Source organism: Loxodonta africana, chromosome 6 (genome assembly GCF_030014295.1).
Source record: "Loxodonta africana isolate mLoxAfr1 chromosome 6, mLoxAfr1.hap2, whole genome shotgun sequence".
In the NCBI taxonomy this organism is placed as follows: Eukaryota; Metazoa; Chordata; class Mammalia; order Proboscidea; family Elephantidae; genus Loxodonta; species Loxodonta africana.
The window spans coordinates 65,017,812-65,036,226 of NC_087347.1; the positions used below are offsets into that span (position 1 = coordinate 65,017,812).

The following is an 18,415-nucleotide window of genomic DNA, read 5'->3' on the forward strand; positions in this document are numbered from 1 at the left end:
ACTATTTATTATCCCAACTGATGGAAAACATATAAACTCAGATAAAGGCAATGCAAACTACTGTTAACTTTGCAAATCTATTTCAACTTCGCTTCCTTAACCATGTTTTACATGAAATAGCAATAAGCTGCAAAATTTACTTCTTTGTATTTCTTCACTTAATACCTGAAGAAAGTTATAAATGGCAATTACAGTAGTTGTAGGTAATGAGAGATGATGTGAAAGTGAGGATATTCATCATGGTACACAGTGGCTTGAGATCTTCTTATACAACTCAATAAACATGCTTGCCTGTGTTTGCTGTTTTGACAAATGGTTCTACTGCACTCATTGATTGACTGGCTGGTAATATTCAAGGGCACATACAGCCAGTTGATGTCTGTACCTTCAGCACTATGGGCAAGCTCCTTCGTTTTGGATTCTCAGCCATGTTTGGCTTTGGTGGAAGAACTTTGGCTCTGGCGGAAAAATGTCGGTGGATGTCCCCTAACCAACGGAGAGATTTTGCTATAATTAAAGCACTGGCAAAACTGAAGTAAGTACATATTTTTTAAATCTCAAATATTTCATATCCCAGCGTCAGTGACTGTTAATAACATATGTCATGAATTTTAGGCCGGAGGACTGTGAAATATCATTTTTACCATTTAAAAGCACTCAGGATTTACAAGAAAGGTAAGTGAAAAACTCAAAATAATGTAGGCATCCCTAAGTATCTTTCTTTAAGGCATAAAACATTTTGACATAAATAATTTATCAGACCTGTGCTTTAGGATCTTTGGTTATTTTCTAACACGCTAGTGAAGAATATAGAATTGTGGAGTCCCACAAATTCTGGTAGGTCATTTAGTTTGGCTTCTGTCTTTGTAAATAACCATTTACTCATTCATTTATTCAACCGCTGTTTATTGAGTGTCTACTACGTGCCAAGGAAACCCTGGTAGCATAGTGGTTAAGAGCTACGGCAGATAACCAAAAGGTTGGCAGTTCAAATCCACCAGGCGCTCCTTGGAAACTGTGTGGGGCAGTTCTACTCTGTCCTATAGGGTCGCTGTAGTCAGAATCGACTCGATGGCAACGGGTTTTGGTACTATGTGCCAGGATCTTTGGATACAAAGATAAGCCAAAAAGCAAATGAGGAAACAAATAAACAATACCTACAATTTTTGCCTTCATGGGAATTTATCTATTGTGGATACAAATATTAGTCAAAACCACACAAAATTATAATTGTGATGGAATACGAAGAGGCATGTCCTACTGAGAAACCCTTTCTGGGGGGGTTGTCCTCATCAGAGTTGTGGGAAGGCTTCCCAGAGGAATTGACAAGCTGGAATCTGAAGGAACAGTAGATGTTAATAACATTTCACTGAAGGAAGGGTTCTAGTCTTTAAAGAAATTGAAAAGCATTGCCCTTTATAATACTATTCTCACTTTCAGTGAATCAACACGTTACATTATTGGCAATAATGGAATTGTTCACATGTTTTCACTTACTGTCTAATTTGATTAATCTAAGAAAATATTTAATACATGTAATTTTGGGCTCTTTAATTAAAATTCAGTGGATGCTATTTTTTGTATGTGTGTGATGTGTTTCTGTTTCTTTGTTTTTAGGAGGGCACAGAGATCTCCTGAATCTGGTGAGTTCAGAATTATCTCCTTGAGAACTGAGCCAGGCTCTACTGATATTTGCTTTGGTGAGGCAAAGTAACAAATCACTTCCATTACCTTTAGACTATAGTGAACAATGGCAAATGATCCAGGGTCAGTTCTTGAATGTCAGCATTATGGCAATTCCGTGCCTGTGTTCAGTGGCACCGAGAGGCTTGGCACCTAATACCAGGTTAGTAAGTATTTTTATTGAATTGTTGATACTTACATAATATTAGAGATTCTAAGGGCTTTGTCATCAGAGTAGGTTGAGAACAAACGTTAACCTGGAAAATTGATCTTAGTTATTTACTACTATCACTGAGATTAAAATAACATACCTTGGATTTTATTGACATAATGTTATTTATGCCTATTTGGCTTGCTTGTTTTATTTATTTGTAATTAATTAATTAATTTACCAGTTATTGGGACATTGTATTGAATTCGGTGTCGCTTATGAATGTCTGTTTTCTAGTTTCAGTGCAAACATAAATGTCCTTAGCATAAAAACCATGTGTGTGTGTATATTTGATGCCTTTAGTCACAGGACACATTTCGGTTATATTTAGTGTTAACAGTGATACATACAAATCTACTGTCCACATTTGCAATGGAATGAATCATAGATATTTTATATATTATTTTACAAATAGGACATAGACATTATCCCTTTTACACATTCTTTTTAAACAACTGTCCATTATTGGCCTGTCTGTAAAATCCAATCTTACAAAGCCTAGAATAAAGGAGCATCAATATTGTATAATACAGTCAACTTTAGACCTTCCTTGCAAGTAAAATATAAGAATGACTTATGTACTTTGGCAATTTATAATCTCACTTTAACAATTAGTTTCAACTTCCCTGCAAAATATTTAAGCAGAGTATGTTAAATGTTATGATGACGAGAATATGTTAAATTATTAACCAGAATGATTAACAGCTAGCAAAAGGGATTACTTTTTTGGTAATTGATATGGAGGTAATAAACATGGAAATAGCATAGTTAAGGAAGAAAAAGAGAAATTACAGACTTTGATAGGAAAAATTTGATGCCAAGGTCTTCATTAATTACCTCTAGTGCTGAAATTTGAAATGAGTGTCTTGAAGCTTGCGTGACATAGAAATTGAGCTTGATCGTTTCTTCCCACATCCTCAAAAATCCTAGGCAGAGATGTGCTTTCCTAATGTAGTTCTCACCCCTGAAAAAGAAACCCCTCAAAAACCTGGCTAGCTGCCTGAAGGAGCTATGGCCTATATAACTTGAGGCAGTGTTTATCTAACCCTGCTCCATCTGGGCCCTGGTGCTTCATGGAAGGGAGTCCTGCACTTACAGGAGCAGCTGATTCGCACCTCTTTCAATGCTATTCCGTAAGTTTTCATCTTGGCTGAAATTCAGCTGCTGATGCTCCAGGTTTAATGAGTATTGATGAATTTTTCAGAGAATGATGACTAAACCCATTGAACCAAATCCATTGCAGTTAAGTCAATTCCAATGCATAGCAACCACACAGGACACAGTAGAACTGCCCCATAGGGTTTCCAAGGCTGTAATTTTTATGGAAGCAGACTGCCACATCTTTGTCTCATGGAGTGGCTGGTGGGTTCCAACCAGGGATTTGAGCTAGTTTGAAATGGTTAGTCACGGCCAATGAAGTGAAATTGGAACAGACCTGAATTTTTAAAATTTGGGTGAAGCGGAATGATAACCAGAATGGGAAAAATTATGGTTGAAGCCCTAGAATGGGAGACTCAGAAGAGGTCTAGTGAACCCTTTCAGAAGCCTGATGCAGGAGATTGGATTATTGCCAGGACTGTGGAGAGTGACACACTTTCAAAATGGCATGGTCAGCCGCCATCTTTGAGTGGGGCACTGCTGTTTCCTACTCTGCTGCTCAAGAGATTTGGTTCTTATGCAGTATGCATGCTGCCCTTGTTTTCTAAGAAGAGATTAAGTTTCTAGCAGGGCTTAGGCTTGTAATTTTTCCAGTTCTGGCTAACGTTCTGGTTCACTCGCCCTTAAAAAATTTGAGTCTATTTGAGTTTCACTTCATCATCCATGACCGAATTGGGCAGAACTAGTTCAAAACCCTGGTTCAAACGCTGACCTCTCAGTTAGCAGCCAAGCGCTTAACCATGGCACCACCCGGGCTCCTTGAATGATGACTAGTTATGAATTTCTTCCATGGGTTATAACCCAACATGACCAGATTTTGCAAAGGGCTTTAGGCTTGGCCTCCATTTACCAGAGACTTTCAGAGATGTAGCTTCTGAATGATTCAGGATAATTGCACAGAAGATTCAACTTTCATAATAAATTTCATAATAAAGTACAATTTATTTTAAAATAAATAAATAATAAATACCTCAGTGCAAATTGATAATAGGAGCGAATATCTTTATTCTTATATTCTAAGTATTCTAAGATTAAATTAGTTAATAATATATATAAAGCATTTAGTGTGCCAGGCACATTGGGTATATTTCTGTTATTAGTATTAAGAGATAAACGTGAATTATTTTTCATGTTTATGAATTAAAATTAAACCATTTAAAAATATAAAGAACATGTGATAATGCTACTCTGAATGCAGTTTATTTTAGGTTGGGAAGAAGTGATATGATGCATAATTGGAGCACTGATCCCTGAGAATTAAGAGCCCTGGTTCCAGTGATCATTGTTTTTCTCTGTGTGCCCTTGAACACATCACTTAAACTCTGGGTTGTCCTTTCCTTCTACATAAAATGAGTATATGACAAGATAGTTTCTAAGGTCCCTTACAGCTCTAACCTGAGCTTTTGTAAGAGTTAAAGAGCTCTTTTATAATGTCATTGTTGTTTTTCTTGGAATAGCTTTATATTTGCACTGAAATAGATCTAGATGTCATTTGCATGTATTTCTGAAAACTGCCTTCTAAAGCTAGATGCATTTTTCAGTTGCTTCTTTGGTGCTAAATTACACCTCTGACTTCATAGTCTCTTATATTTGACAGAACAGTTGCACAATATTAAAATGCTCTGTCATTTAACCGAACGTGTTATGACAGCATTTGTTCACTTAATGTCATGCATCCAAAGGCCACTTTGATTTATTTAGTTTCTGATGTCACTTAGACCTTGTGCCCATAAATAATATTTAAATCCCATTTTAGATTTTAGAAAGTGTTGTATTATCCTTTATACCATTTGTGTATAATAACTATTTTATAATACATACTTTAAAACATACATTTAGCCTTCCAAGTAATTACAATGAATTTTAAAATTTTGTGTTGATATGTGAGTAGGTTGCAAGATGGTTCACTTTTGAAACAGCCCCTTAATGTAAGAGCTTGTTGACAAGGAAGCTCATTGTTTAATAAAACTGATTTAAAAGCTGCATCATTTATAAAATAAGACGGAAAGATAGGGTTTACGAATTTTAGGTAAATTTAATGCATGATGATTTATCTACCTTGCCCAAAACTTCTAGTAAACATTGCATTTTTTAAAACAATGATACAGTTTTATCTTATGCAGTCTATTAATAAACTTCTAATGTCACATACAAATATTTAATTTCAGATTAAATAATGGAAGTATGGCCCTTATAATTGTACGAAACACTTCTCGACCAGAATTTATAAAACACCTGAAAAGATATGCCAGTGTAAGAAATCAGGTATAGTATATTCTTTTTGGTACAATATGCCAAGCTATTCATCATGGAAACAGATAGGCTGGAAAAGTTGACATCCAATCCTTCCTCTTAAGAAAACTTTATTTTCTTCTGAATGTATTAGTCTTCTTTTTTTTTTTTTCTCCTGATCTCAGTTTTACCCAAATTTTGAAAAATATTCGCCAGTAATAATGTAGATAGACCTTTTTTGAGCTATGGTTTGGTGGTTTTATACATTTTTTTTGTGTGCACAAAAAGAAAATGAAAAATACAATGTTACATTAAAATGTTCAGTAAATTAAAGATACAATTATATACTCAGGCTGTTCTTCAGAATGAAAAGTGATGAAGCCTTCTTGATTTTATAGTAGCAGGCTTTCTCTAGAGTTATGACCTTTAGATTTTCCTGATATTTGTTTGCCAATCTGCCAATGTTCATGGATTGAAATAACTGTGCCACCGTATATTTAAAAACAACATCACTTTTATACAGACATTATTTTATTCAAAAATAGAATGTGTGGTGGTGTTTGTGGGTATATATTTCCATTTAAGTGATTTTCTTTAAAAAGAAATAGTAACTAGTACATATCATATTTTTTGACAGGCATTTTAACCTAGTTACTAGGAAACCGATTCTTGAGAAATGTGAAGTTTTGAAATTGTGAGTCTTGAAGTACATAGGTATGGCCATAAGTCCTTATGGTCTCACACATTCTGAAAGCTATAAAATTGTGTTTGGGCACAACTTGGAGAGAACAAGTGGAGAAGGGGGAGAATAAACCTTGCCAGTGACTAGTCTCTGTATCTTACTTATACATGTTGGTCATTACAAGGCTCCCATATTTCCTCTCTATAATTTCAGATTTTCTTAGGCAGTCCTGATGATCTTTGTGCTCTGTTCTGCCTACACATAATTTGATCAATATGTAATGAGCAACCAACTGGAGTATTTAAAAACTTAAATGATGAAAATTAGATATAGTCTTTGCTATCCTTAAATGTAAATCCCTAAGGAGATAAAGTAGACAAAAGTCCTCTCTGGGCTTTCCATTTCTCTGGTCTTGTTTTTTACACTTCTTTCGAAAGGATTTTTCTAAAACAGACATCTGATTTCTTTCTCTCCTGCTTAATACTTCAGTGACATTCCCACTATCTTCAGATAAATTCTAAATTCCTCAGCAAGGACTACATGGCTCTCATAGTTTTGCCCCTGCCTATGTCTCAGCCTCATCTCTCGCCATCTGCCATCACATTCCCTGTTTTAGTCATGAGGAATTTCTTGCAGTTTCTTGACCAAGACTTATTCTTTCTTACCCCTGTACTGTGGCACATGTTGTTGCCTCTCGCCAGAATTCCTTTCCTTCTCCTCCAGGCTAACTCTTATGTGTTCTGGAAGGCTCGGCTCAAAGGGAAGCTCTCCCAACACCCTGAGCCTGTTTGCCTCTTCTCCTTTCTCTCATTGTGCCATGTGCCTGCACCGTCATGGCACTTCTATGTATCACAGTTGTAACCATTTACTTCTCTTCCTCATGCCCCAGACATACACTCACACATAATACTAAGCTGTTGACTTTCTAGAGTTCCATCTAGCAAAGTCTGTGGCTTCAGAGTTAGCAAATGTGCATGGACCAATGGACCTTCATTTTGTAAAGTACGTACATGACAACTGGTGATTTAAGATAATATACTTACAAAAATATCTCAAGAATAAGTAAAAAACAGATTATAGTATAGAGTCTTATAGTATCCTGAGTAAACATGTGCTCACAGGATGCTGTTAAATGGTATAAGATAGTTCCAAATAGTTGGTGCAGAATATGTGTGTATATATATATGCACACAGAGAGAGAGAGAGAGACAATCTTCAGTTGCTGCTGTGGGGAAACCAAAAGTTTTTTTTTTTTTTTTCCTCCCCATCTAAGGTTTTGGTACTTTGAATAAAGACTGCAGTTATTCAGACTCTTCAGTTCTTGGTGGTTTTTCTACCAGATGCTTAAGAAGTCCGAGGAAAAGATATAGCCTCAAACATGTATTACTTTCATAACATTGCCAGTTCTAATTTTGCTTAAAAAACAAAACATGTTGAACTCAACAAAGCGGCAAAAGAGTAGGAGTTTGGCAACATAGAATAGAAACTGCCCAGCCTCATCACTTTTTAAAATTCATACACGAATCACATGCCTCTTGAAAGTAGTATGTCAAATGAATAAAAAAATTTACTCTCAAATTGTAAATGTACTCTGAAATTCCTATGTAATTTTATATATAATGTAATACTTCTCTGAGCAAGATCTACAATCAAATTAGAAATGTGATTAGATGCTAATAATTAAGATCCAAGCCCCTACCCACCTCCCCACCCCCCAAAAGAAAAAGAAAGGGGACTGGTTATCAATGGCTCCTTTAAAACACACCGTCCTTAAGATGAACGATTATGTAGAAAGTTTTACAAGCACACAGTGTGAGGAATGTACCCAGGGCTTTGTACTTGAGGGGGAAGTCCACTGCAGCGACTGCTCAAGCCATTTCCCAGAGACACAGACTGGCTCCCCAGAGAGCTGCTTGGGGGCCTCTAACTCTGTACCTCAGTCAGAAAAGCCTCACTTTTACGTGTTCAAGGTAATGGGAATTCGCCTAAGGTGTTATCTGAACAACAGCTCCTGCAGCTAGAGTTTGTGTACTTCCATTCTAATGTAAAAGCCCTGCGAGAGTTTGTGTACTTCCATTCTAATGTAAAAGCCCTGCGATGAAGTCGGGGAGGAGAGTTCTGGGTCTTTGCTGTGCCACTGTATAATCTCAGTCTAACCCATGTGTAACCCAGTTTATTACACAGTATAAACTACAGAAGCACTGGACCTCGGTTTTTACACATGCAAAGTAAGGGCGTTGGGAAAACTATTCATTTTCTGTCAGCTTTTGAAATTTTGTACTTCACTGAGATTTATATCCGCTAGGCACTCCTTGGAAACTCTGTGGGGCAGTTCTACTCTCTCCTATAGGGTCACTATGAGTCGGAATCGACTCGACGGCAGTGGGTTTTTTTGGGTTTGAGATTTATATATGGAAGAAGGAAAAAAAAAAAACAAACAAACACATAGATAATGTATTTAATTAGGAATAAAGCTCATGCCATTGATCTGAAAATGAAAATAAATGAGTATTTTACACTTCCACTAAAAAGTTATTTGGCTTTTCCTTCTTAATTTCAGAAAAGATAGTATTTTTCACTATAGTTTTCTTAGGCAAAGAAAAATAAAAAATGAAATTTGAAGGTTGTACCATTCTAGAGTCATCAGTAAACAAACACAATTGTCTTTTAACTTGTATCCATCCTCAAAGTGAGGATGAAGAATGCAAACCCCTATGAAAATCACATTTGGCTGACTTTCTCTTTTATTTTAAGAAAGATACACTTTCCATTTTACGTTCATAAGTTTAGACCTAGGTTCTTCCCAATTAAATTCCAAGTGTGGCACTTATGTTTGAGTTCTGCTTTTCTTCAGCTAAACTGACTAATAATTTAGTCAGTGGATTATATAAATCTTCTGTATCAACAGATGAACATTAAAGATTCAGTCTCTCATTGAAAGATCTACAATGATTATGCAGTTTTTCATAAACATATACTATTTGTCCTAAGACAAGATCGTCAGCTGCTAGCTCTAACTGAGCCAGGAAGGCTGTAGAAAAGAGGCTCCTTCTTCCAAAAGCTGGGATCCCTGGTCATAATTAGAGTTTCAAAGCTGTAAGAATATGTCAGTATGCATGTTCATATTTACTTGCAAGAGAGGACAGAGTCAACTCTCTTGATTTGTATTAGCAGTTAGGGACAAATCAAGTACCATGGTTCTTTGCATTTGTTTTCTTTAGTTCAATTTTCCATTTGTTGAGACTTACACTGTTGAAGAAGTGAAAGTTCAACGAAAGAATAATATGAGTGGACACAATCCAGAAGAGAAAAATGAACCTCATGAATTTGTTCTAGAGAACAGTTTCCCTTGGAATGTAGACGGTGATTTAATGGAAGTAACATCAGAGGTCCATGTTAGGTAAGTCTACTTATTTCATCAACTTACATGTCCATCAGCAGACACAAATCTAAAGTAAAACGGAAGACTTTTTCTCTCACACTATCAAGGCAGTTGGATAATGATTCTTCTTAAAAGTCAGTGAATCTGGGAAGCATAAAAAGATATATGCATAACTTTGAATAAATAAAAAAGCTTAACTTAACATTTATTCACCAATTGATATGTGGAGCCAAGACTTTTTTTTTCATTATGAATCTCTGGCATTCTTAATTATCTTTCTTCAAACACGGTACAGGTAACACGTATCTACAATCTCAACTTTGGATTTTTAAAAATAGATGAAGATCTTAAACCTTGTGAAGCTATCTGAGTGCTGAATCTTTCTAGAAGGTTACAATTAGCCCCCACCCCTAGTCTTTTACAGTTTCATGTCACCCATACTATAACACTTTGTGTTCCATCACTTGCTTTTCTCAAGTCTTTCCAAAGCATTCAACTTAGTTTACATGAGAAAAATTTTGCATGTAATGTAATTAAGTAACAAGAACAACTGGCATAAACAGGTTTAGGAACTGGCAAACTTATTTTTGATAATTACTATGACTCAATGGGAAAAAGAAGAGCGCAGGGGCACCAGGTGTAACCCACTAGATGTGTTGTTCGGTAGACACGGTGATTGTGTTTTGCAAAGGCAATGAGAGCATCAGTTAGCAAGTTGGTAGAGGATGCTGCACTGTAATTACTAGTGTAGATTTATCAGGCCCCTCTGCTTTTCTTTTCTGTTTTTCTAGATTGCAGCTCTAGAATGCTTTTTTTTTTAATTATTACATTTATACATGGTATTATGTGCCATACTCATTATTAGTCGTATCTGTGTATACATGTATGTGTGAAAAAGAGAACGATATGTTGATGAAATAAATTATACATATTGCTGTTTTCTTTACAGATTGCATCCAAGACTTATTAGTCTTTATGGAGGAGGCGCGGAAGCAATGAATGACTCCAAAGTGACGTGTAGTTGTTTATAAAAGAATGTGTAAACTAGAATTTTAGTGTGAAAGAATATAGTTATGCTTTAAACAGATATTCTAATAGAAACATATTATTTTTTTAAAAGGAATTACAATTGCTATTTTGGTGTTACTAAAAATAAACTTTGAGGGCTTTAAAAAAATCAAGATAAAAATAAGAAATGTATCAAAACAATTAAATTCTGTTTTGGGAAAGTGTTTATTAGAATTAAAATACGAATTTAAGAATCATCATGACACATTGCAGGGAGTGCAACCAATGTCACAAAACAATTTGTGTATAAATTTTTGAATAAGAAATTAATTTGCACCGCAAACTCTTACCTAAAGCACAATAAAATTAGCATAACCTAAAAAGAATCATCATGGTATGTCCATATTTAACCTAGATAATTCCAAAGTGAACAATTTAAATTCTTTGTTTTTTTTCAGAATTGAATCCATCAGTTCTGTTGTTAAATTCCTTATAGACTGGTAAGAAGAAACTACAGAGATCATGTAAGAATGTCCTGGTTTTACCGATGTAGTCACTAATCCAGAGAGGTGAAATTTCAGAGTCACACAGCTAGTTAGTGAGATAACCAGAAATAGAACAATTTTCCAAATACATCCAATACCTAGACTATTTGCCAAAAAAGAATAATCCATTTTTTTAGTAACTCTGGTATCCATTTTTTAAATATTTTCTGAAAATTAAAAAATCAGGTGATTTTGTAAAATTTAAAAAAAATTCTTAAAACCTGTAAGAAATTTTACTTCAAATCATCCAGGAAATACCTTTCTAGCTAGGCAGAATCTGGACTAATTAGTAGCTGTGTTCCTTCTGCACCGGAGAAGTCTGTGTGGGGCAGTCGTAGCATGTTTCCAGTGTACTCAACAATACCTGAACCGCTGCCTTTTCTGAGCAGGAAAGAACCAAATTTAAACGTCCTCAGGACTCATAGGAAGGGAACCAAAAAAACCAAACCAAACCCACTACCGTCGAGTCGATTCCGACTCATAGTGACCCTATCTATAGGACAGAGTAAGAACTGCCCCATAGAGTTTTCAAGGAGCGCCTGGTGAATTTAAACTGCCGACCTTTCGTTAGCAGCTGTGTAGCACATAGGAAGGGAAGGAAGTTCTAAATTTGGACTCGATTTTTCATCAGTGTTTCCAGACATCCTCCTGAAAGAACTAATTGGCTTTTTATAATGATGCCATTGCCGTTGAGTCCAATCCGACTCACAGCGACCCTAGAAGGCAGAGTGGAACTGTCCCCTAGGGTTTTCAAGGCCGAAATCTTTGCGGAAGCAGACTGCATCCGACCTTTTGGTTAGCAGCTGCGTGCTTTAACCCCTGTACCACCAGGGCTCCTTTTTATAATGATAGGAGCATAAAATACATTGTTTGCTCAAAAAGGTGTTCTTTAAAAATATTATATAAATTTAATTAAGTTTATTCCTATGGGTGCACACTGTGAGTTCAAGAAACTTCATATTCATTGTCATTGGATTTCACTGCTCAAATGCCTCCACGAATCTCTGTGCATTCCTCATTCTCCAGCCACCAATCACAGATCCAAGGCTTGTAAGCAGATAACTCACGTGAATTAGGAAATCTGAAGAAGAGGGACAGCTGGTAGCATGAACTTCATTTGCTCAAATCTTTTCCGTAGCAGTTAAGGTTGCCCTCTAATTTATCCATTTGATCTCCCTCACCTTCAATAACAGATTTTTAAGATGTGTTCACAACTTTATTACACATATTACACAGATACAGGACAATCCAGATGAAATTATATCCTAACATTAATGGCATCAAGTTCATACGTATGAAATATTACAAGAATGACTGTATTTGCAAATAAAAAGGCACTTAAAGATAAATTATTTAAACTCCAGAAAAAAAATAAGTTCATTATAAAATAGAATCTTATATAACAATATTAACAAAACACTTTAAAAAAATACTTCTCACTTAAATATATTTCATGAAAATTTTGATGTCACATTTATATTCACTGCATGCAAGCTAAATCAATATTTTTTAGTTTACAGTTAAATTTATGAATTTCATTTTCCTGTTTCCATGCAAAAGAGAATATTTTTACAGACCTGATGAACATGTATTTAATGCTTATATTTGAAGAGGAAAGAGTAACATTCAAACAAATATTTGTGATTTTCTTGATTTTTGAGGACAGTCAAGATTTTATACAGTACACAATTTTTATGAAACATTGGTTCCTAATCATTGTCTTTGCACAGCTTTTTGGTTTTTACAAAAATCATTAGTGAGGTACAGTTTTCATATTTCATTACATATATCAGTGTATTTCTACTCCAAATGTTAGCTAAAGTGCAACATTCACAATCTGCTGTTTCAGAATATAAATGAGAATACTTAAGCACTATTGTTTTTGTAAACAAATAGAAACTTCAACTAAGATTTTTTTTTTTTTTTTTTAATTTACTCCTGGGTACACTAGAGAAAGACGTGGCAACCTGCTTCCATAAAGGTTACAGCCAAGAAAACCCTGTGGGGCAGTTCTACTCTTTCACATGGGGTTGCTGTGAGTCAAAAATGACTCAATGGCTCCTAACAACAATAACACCCCTTGATAAAGTTGTGTTGTAGGAGGACTAATGAATTTCTACCTACATAAACACGTATATTCTTTTAAAAACATATGTACATACACAGAGAAAAAAATCCATAGCTGTATAAACAATGCTTATCCAGAAGCAATCCTGTTAAGCTCAAAAAGTGTACTCTGAAGTTTGCTCATCAGGTCCATAACATTTGTAGACTGGTGAATAAATGGTTGTTGAATGAAAGCCCATGGGAACTGTATTACATATCAACGTATTTAAAGATAAATTCTGCTTTAAATTAATAATGGTCCTTCTTTGTTCATTAGAAAATTTCTGAAGAGCCCTTTGAAATATTCTGTGAAGTATTTTTAAAGAACTTATTTCAAACAAGTCTCAAAGATGTAATTGAAAGCAACCATTGCTCTTTCCGGGGAGTTTATTTTACCAAGACAAGCATGTATGGTAACTAATATTTCTTTGAAAGGAAAGATGTTTCAAGTCCAATTTCTCTAATCAAATTGTTTACTCTTAATATTATTCAATTCAGATACACTTTTTTTTTTTTTTGGCAGTTTTTAAAAAGATTTATTTGACAAATTTCACTTAGCGCAATACACCTAAAACAAAATCACAATACAATGAAAGATTTAAACCAAGGCCTCAGAATTTCATACAAACACCAAGACCAAAATCCTAAAAGTACTGGTATTGAATCTCATTTCCCCCATTAACTTCAAAAAAGCTTAAACTTACGTGCCTTAGCCACAGGTTATTAAATGAAACTAGAAGTAGCAAACATGCCAAATATTTCGCTTTTAATTGTAGACACATCCTGTATTTGAGTTTTGTAAAAAAGGCATGTCTTTCAACATGCATTCAGTGTTCAGTGTAATGTGGTATAAGAGCAACATTTAACATAACTGAATTGCTTTAACCTAAATACACTTACTGCTTAAGTACACCCTACAACTAACTTCAGAAAAGCTGAAAATTGTTTAACGGTTTGCTCAAACTTCGCTGTTCGACCTAAATGAATGTTTTGTGTTCAAAAACACTGAGCCTGAAATCTTTTAAAAATAATCCTGATTTCCACTTAGAGTAAGAACAAATCACAAGCTTGTATTGTGAAACAAACAAGTTGGTTTTTCTTTTTCTTAAAAAAAAAAATGTTGACTAAGAGTCAGAGATCAGGATTACATTCCCCATCCACCACCCATCCCTCCCATTCCGTTCACTCCCATAGATGCATGACTTCCACTACTGTGAATTGCTCCTTGGCTACTTACGCCATGTTTGACTGAAAATCACTGGCGTTTTCCCATAAAACTTGGTCATATCCACTTATGCTGCTCTGACCACCATAGCCACTTTCATACCCACCATTCAGCTGCTGGCTAGCTGGGCCATCATAACTGGACTGATTTGACAAGCCTATAGCTCCTATCATTTGGCTACCACATGGACAACTGCTTGCTCCTGCTGTAGAATTCAAGAACAGTTCTACATATCTGTGTTGCATATTTACTTTGTCTTTTGACATAGCAGCCAGAGCATCTTCATGAGTAGCAAACTCAACATCTGCTTCACCAGGTACTCTGCCATCAGGACCCATTTCAATGTGTACTCTTGCAGGGTTGAGCGGTTAAAAAAAAAAAAAAATTATAAATGTCATTCTCGGTAGCTCTGTAACGTAATCCTAGCATGTGCACACAGCGTCCTGTTATGCTCTGGAAAATAGAACCACCATCCCCGTACCTGTGATCAGACATTTCTGAAAAACAATAATTGAGGTCTCTGCCAAATCTATCTGGCCCAAATCCATAGTTGCCATTGTAGTCATCATAGCCTCCACCATAAGCACCATACCTCATCCTTTCAAAGTCTGCTCCCCTGCCAATCCTGTTATACACACTGCCAGCCCCAGGTCTGCAATAGGCATCTGGCCACTGCATGGCCATAAGTTTTCGAGGTGGATCATAGTGAGTTCAAACTTCAGCTTGATTGCTCTTAAATATTTAGATATACCTATGTCCTGTTCTTTCCTTGTTTCTTTAGAGCCTTTTCAGTTATTTCCTGCAAAGCGAACTGCATGAAGGCCTCCCCCATTCTTCTCCCCCCACAGTGGAGTCACTAGGGAGCCATGGGACATTTGGACTGCACCCCTGGCACTGTCAGACGACTGACACAAAAATGACCCCAGGGTCAGCCACAGCAGAGGCCACCAAGGCTGTAGCATCACTAGGGTTGGTGTCATTCATCACCAAGTGTGGCAACTCGTCACCCCCCCAACACCTGCCAGTCACTAGAGTTGGTGTCACCTACTGCAGTAACTCGTCACCCCTCCCTCAACCCCCTCCATCACCCACCAGTCAGGGTGCAGGCAGCCAAGCTGCAGCACTCGTCATTGGACAGAGAAGAGGATCTCCACCTTGGCCAACTGGAAAAGGGAGGGGCTGTGGGGAGCCACAGGGGAAAAGGACAGGAGGGGCCAGCCTTGTGTTGCGGCACTTGGCCCTGTGCTGGGACTGGGTGGGGTCAGGCTGCACCACACACTGGGAGGGATTCTCTGGCCACCCCCACCCACCCTGGGCTATGAGTTACTGCACTTGGTGACACCAGTTCTACTGATGCCACTGGTATACCAGCAGTTTATTCCCTTTGGCATGGTTTCCAACCCTGAGAAGAACTAAACAATTTCTTCCTTGCCACATCCAAAGAGGAGTCCTCTAAGCTGCACAAAGTCACCACTGGTCATATCAGGACTATCTGAACCAGTATGCTTCAACACTCAATCCATTTCAATGTTGCTTGACTTGAATACATCAACACATCTGTATGCCACAGTTTCTCTGTCTTCCTTCAGGGCCAATTTGACTTCATCTTCTGATTCAAGTTCAACAAAAGCTTCATCACTGGGTCTGCCTTCTCTGGTGTAGGTGAAACGAATACCTTGAGCCACATCTTGAATTTTGCAGTAAAAAAAATCTACTGCACTTCATAGGCCGAGCAAGACAGGGCAAGCCCAGGACCTTCACCATGAATCCCTTTCTGCCTTCAGTGCCCAACATTGTCGTCTCTTAGGGGTCCTGGCATCAAAATAAGAGTGTGCAGACTACTTTGGCTGGGAAGAAATTCAATTCAGATAGTCTCGAATTTCAAGATATCTTCTGCGATTACTTATCGTGAATAAATCGAATGCTTTAGTGTTTTTCTATTCATTTAAGATCTAAAAGATTACCTTTGGATATGTGAAATACTACTTTTACAGTTATTTTCTCTCAAAGAGCAATCATGGCTTGGATTTTTCACTTGCATTAAGGTATAATATGTCCTGGAAGTACGTGGAAGAAGTCTGAGCAAAATTCACGTTTTCTTGTAAACAGTGTCTTAAATTTCTTTAGTATAACCTGAGTCTGATATCAGTTCTCTCAATTTGAAAGCAGTCTTTATTCATCATTATCGCCTTTACTGTTCACATAACTCCAACTGTCTCTTTTATTTTCTTCTTTGAGGATAGCTTTGTATTGTCTTTTAAAGAAGCCAGCCTGAAAATAGCATTGCATAGTTAATAGTGTACAGTTATAAACATATTACACTCATATCAAATATCTAAATGGTCAACACCAATATTTCTTAAACTGTGTCCCATGTAAAACTAAATATGAACGCTATTAACAGTTGTAATCAGTAAAAATTAGGGAAATATTGGGTTAAGAATCATTTTGTTGTTGTTGCTGTTACTGCCAGACTTGCCAGTGATATTTCCATTTTCTGTCTCTCTCTCTCCCCCGCAGTCCTGCATCTTTCCACTAGAAATGGACATTAAATATAATGTGCAATGTTTTCAAAATGCTTTTTTAAAGGAACATCTTTCAAAGGTAGTGTTAATGTTTGGGCATTTGTTGAAAATAAATTATCTGCCAATAAGAAGACATATTTTTCTAGAAAGACTTTGATACTGAAGTTAAGAGAAACAGGAAATCAGAACTGTATATTTTCACTTTGGAATTTAAAAAGTTAACATTAAAAATACTAACATATTTAAATAGAATAACTTGGAGCTACAAATTGGCTTTGAGAAATAATAAAGAATGTCATTTTAAGTGGTTTAATGTCAGCAACTAGTAAAGACTTACCTGCCACATTACATACGAAATCAGTAAAAGTAAAATAAGTCCAAGTAGCAAACTACTTGAAATAATCACTATAGTGAAATATCGTTTGGGTCTTTGATGATGTAGACCTTCTAGTAGAACCTATAGGAATTAAACAAAATAATAAAAATTAAAAAAAAACACCAATTTAGAAACTTGATCACTTCCTTTGAAGCCTGTCCACAATCCCCAGTAATATTTAGAACAACCCACCCTATTCTCTTGCTGATTCTAAGAAAACCATAGAAAACATCGGTAGCTGTTTAGCAGAAACAGTAACACAATAGGGTTTTTCCCATGGTTGTTCATTCAATCTATTCTATTCTCACTTCTACTAAATTCACCTCCCTGAAGAGCTGACTGTTGTCTTTCTCCTGCAAGTTGTGGAAAATGCCAGTGAAGTATTCAAGGCCCTCCATGATCTGGCCACAATCTACTTTTGTGACTCAGGTACCCAACGGGAAGTGAGTATAAACACACTAGTAATGCCGTTTCCCTGAAATCTTACTATAACCGGTGAAACCCAGTGCCCTCACTTACTATACCAGTTAAAAAGGTAATAAATCTTACGTGTGCAACATTCTCATCCTTGTTTAATTCAATAACTTTTGGATTTGGCTCTGGAAAAGTTGTCGCTCTTATTTCAAACTTGAGTGTTGATGTTTCATCCTGTTTAATAAAAGGAAGGTCACCTTATCCTGTCCCATAATTTTATTTCATGAAGATATACACTAATAGATATAAATTTTTTGCCTACTCTCTAGCTGTTGTTGTTGTTAGGTGCCATTGAGTCAGTCCCAACTCACAGTGACCCTATGTACAACAGAATGAAATGCTGCCTGGTCTTGTGCCATCCTCACAATTGTTATGCTTAAGGCCATTGTTGCAGCCACTGTGTCAATCCATCTCATTGGGGGTCTTCCTCTTTTTTGCTGACCCTCTACCTTATCAAGCATGATCCTTAGAGGTTTTCACAACCTACTTTCCCCAATTTATTTCACCACTTGTAATTAACTGCAATGCAATGCTTCCTTTGGTTCCAAAGATATGTTCTTGGAATTAATATATATGGCATCATTTTGTTGAAACTCTTGTGTTAAACATACCTGCTCTGCAGAAAACTTTTAATTTAAATATTATTTCATAGGTGAAGATGAAGGTTGCTAGTATACCATTGCATTTATTTTCTGGATATTGAATTTTTATCCCCAAATGAGACTTACTTCATCTTATAAACATTTCCTCAAATCCTTTTTGTTTGAGACTCTTTTTCTTTCTTTCTAAACAATGAGTAGAAACCAGG

The 18,415-nt window shown here is 36.3% G+C and overlaps 2 protein-coding genes and 1 pseudogene across 3 annotated transcripts in view; 1 reads left to right on the plus strand and 2 right to left on the minus strand.

Moving 5' to 3' along the window:
* The window catches only part of CERKL (ceramide kinase like), a 123,514-nt gene extending 112,808 nt beyond the window's left edge, over nt 1–10,706 (plus strand). Inside the window, exons 6-12 of the mRNA XM_064287442.1 lie at nt 358–535; nt 616–675; nt 1,618–1,643; nt 1,738–1,846; nt 5,221–5,317; nt 9,188–9,366; nt 10,298–10,706. Coding sequence (XP_064143512.1) covers nt 358–535; nt 616–675; nt 1,618–1,643; nt 1,738–1,846; nt 5,221–5,317; nt 9,188–9,366; nt 10,298–10,379 — 731 coding nt within the window. The 3' untranslated portion in view covers nt 10,380–10,706. The remainder of the gene's footprint in view (nt 1–357; nt 536–615; nt 676–1,617; nt 1,644–1,737; nt 1,847–5,220; nt 5,318–9,187; nt 9,367–10,297) is intronic.
* Nucleotides 10,707–11,648: 942 nt separating this feature from the next.
* LOC100675164 (heterogeneous nuclear ribonucleoprotein H-like) lies at nt 11,649–15,751 on the minus strand (annotated as a pseudogene).
* A 65-nt stretch (nt 15,752–15,816) lies between these two features.
* Nucleotides 15,817–18,415, minus strand: part of ITGA4 (integrin subunit alpha 4) — a 96,627-nt gene continuing 94,028 nt past the window's right edge. For both annotated transcript variants that reach the window (XM_064286934.1, XM_003405967.4), the window contains 3 exons: nt 17,683–17,781; nt 17,095–17,214; nt 15,817–16,503 (listed from right to left, as the gene is read on the minus strand). In XM_064286934.1, coding sequence (XP_064143004.1) covers nt 16,405–16,503; nt 17,095–17,214; nt 17,683–17,781 — 318 coding nt within the window. In that variant the 3' untranslated portion in view covers nt 15,817–16,404. The remainder of the gene's footprint in view (nt 16,504–17,094; nt 17,215–17,682; nt 17,782–18,415) is intronic.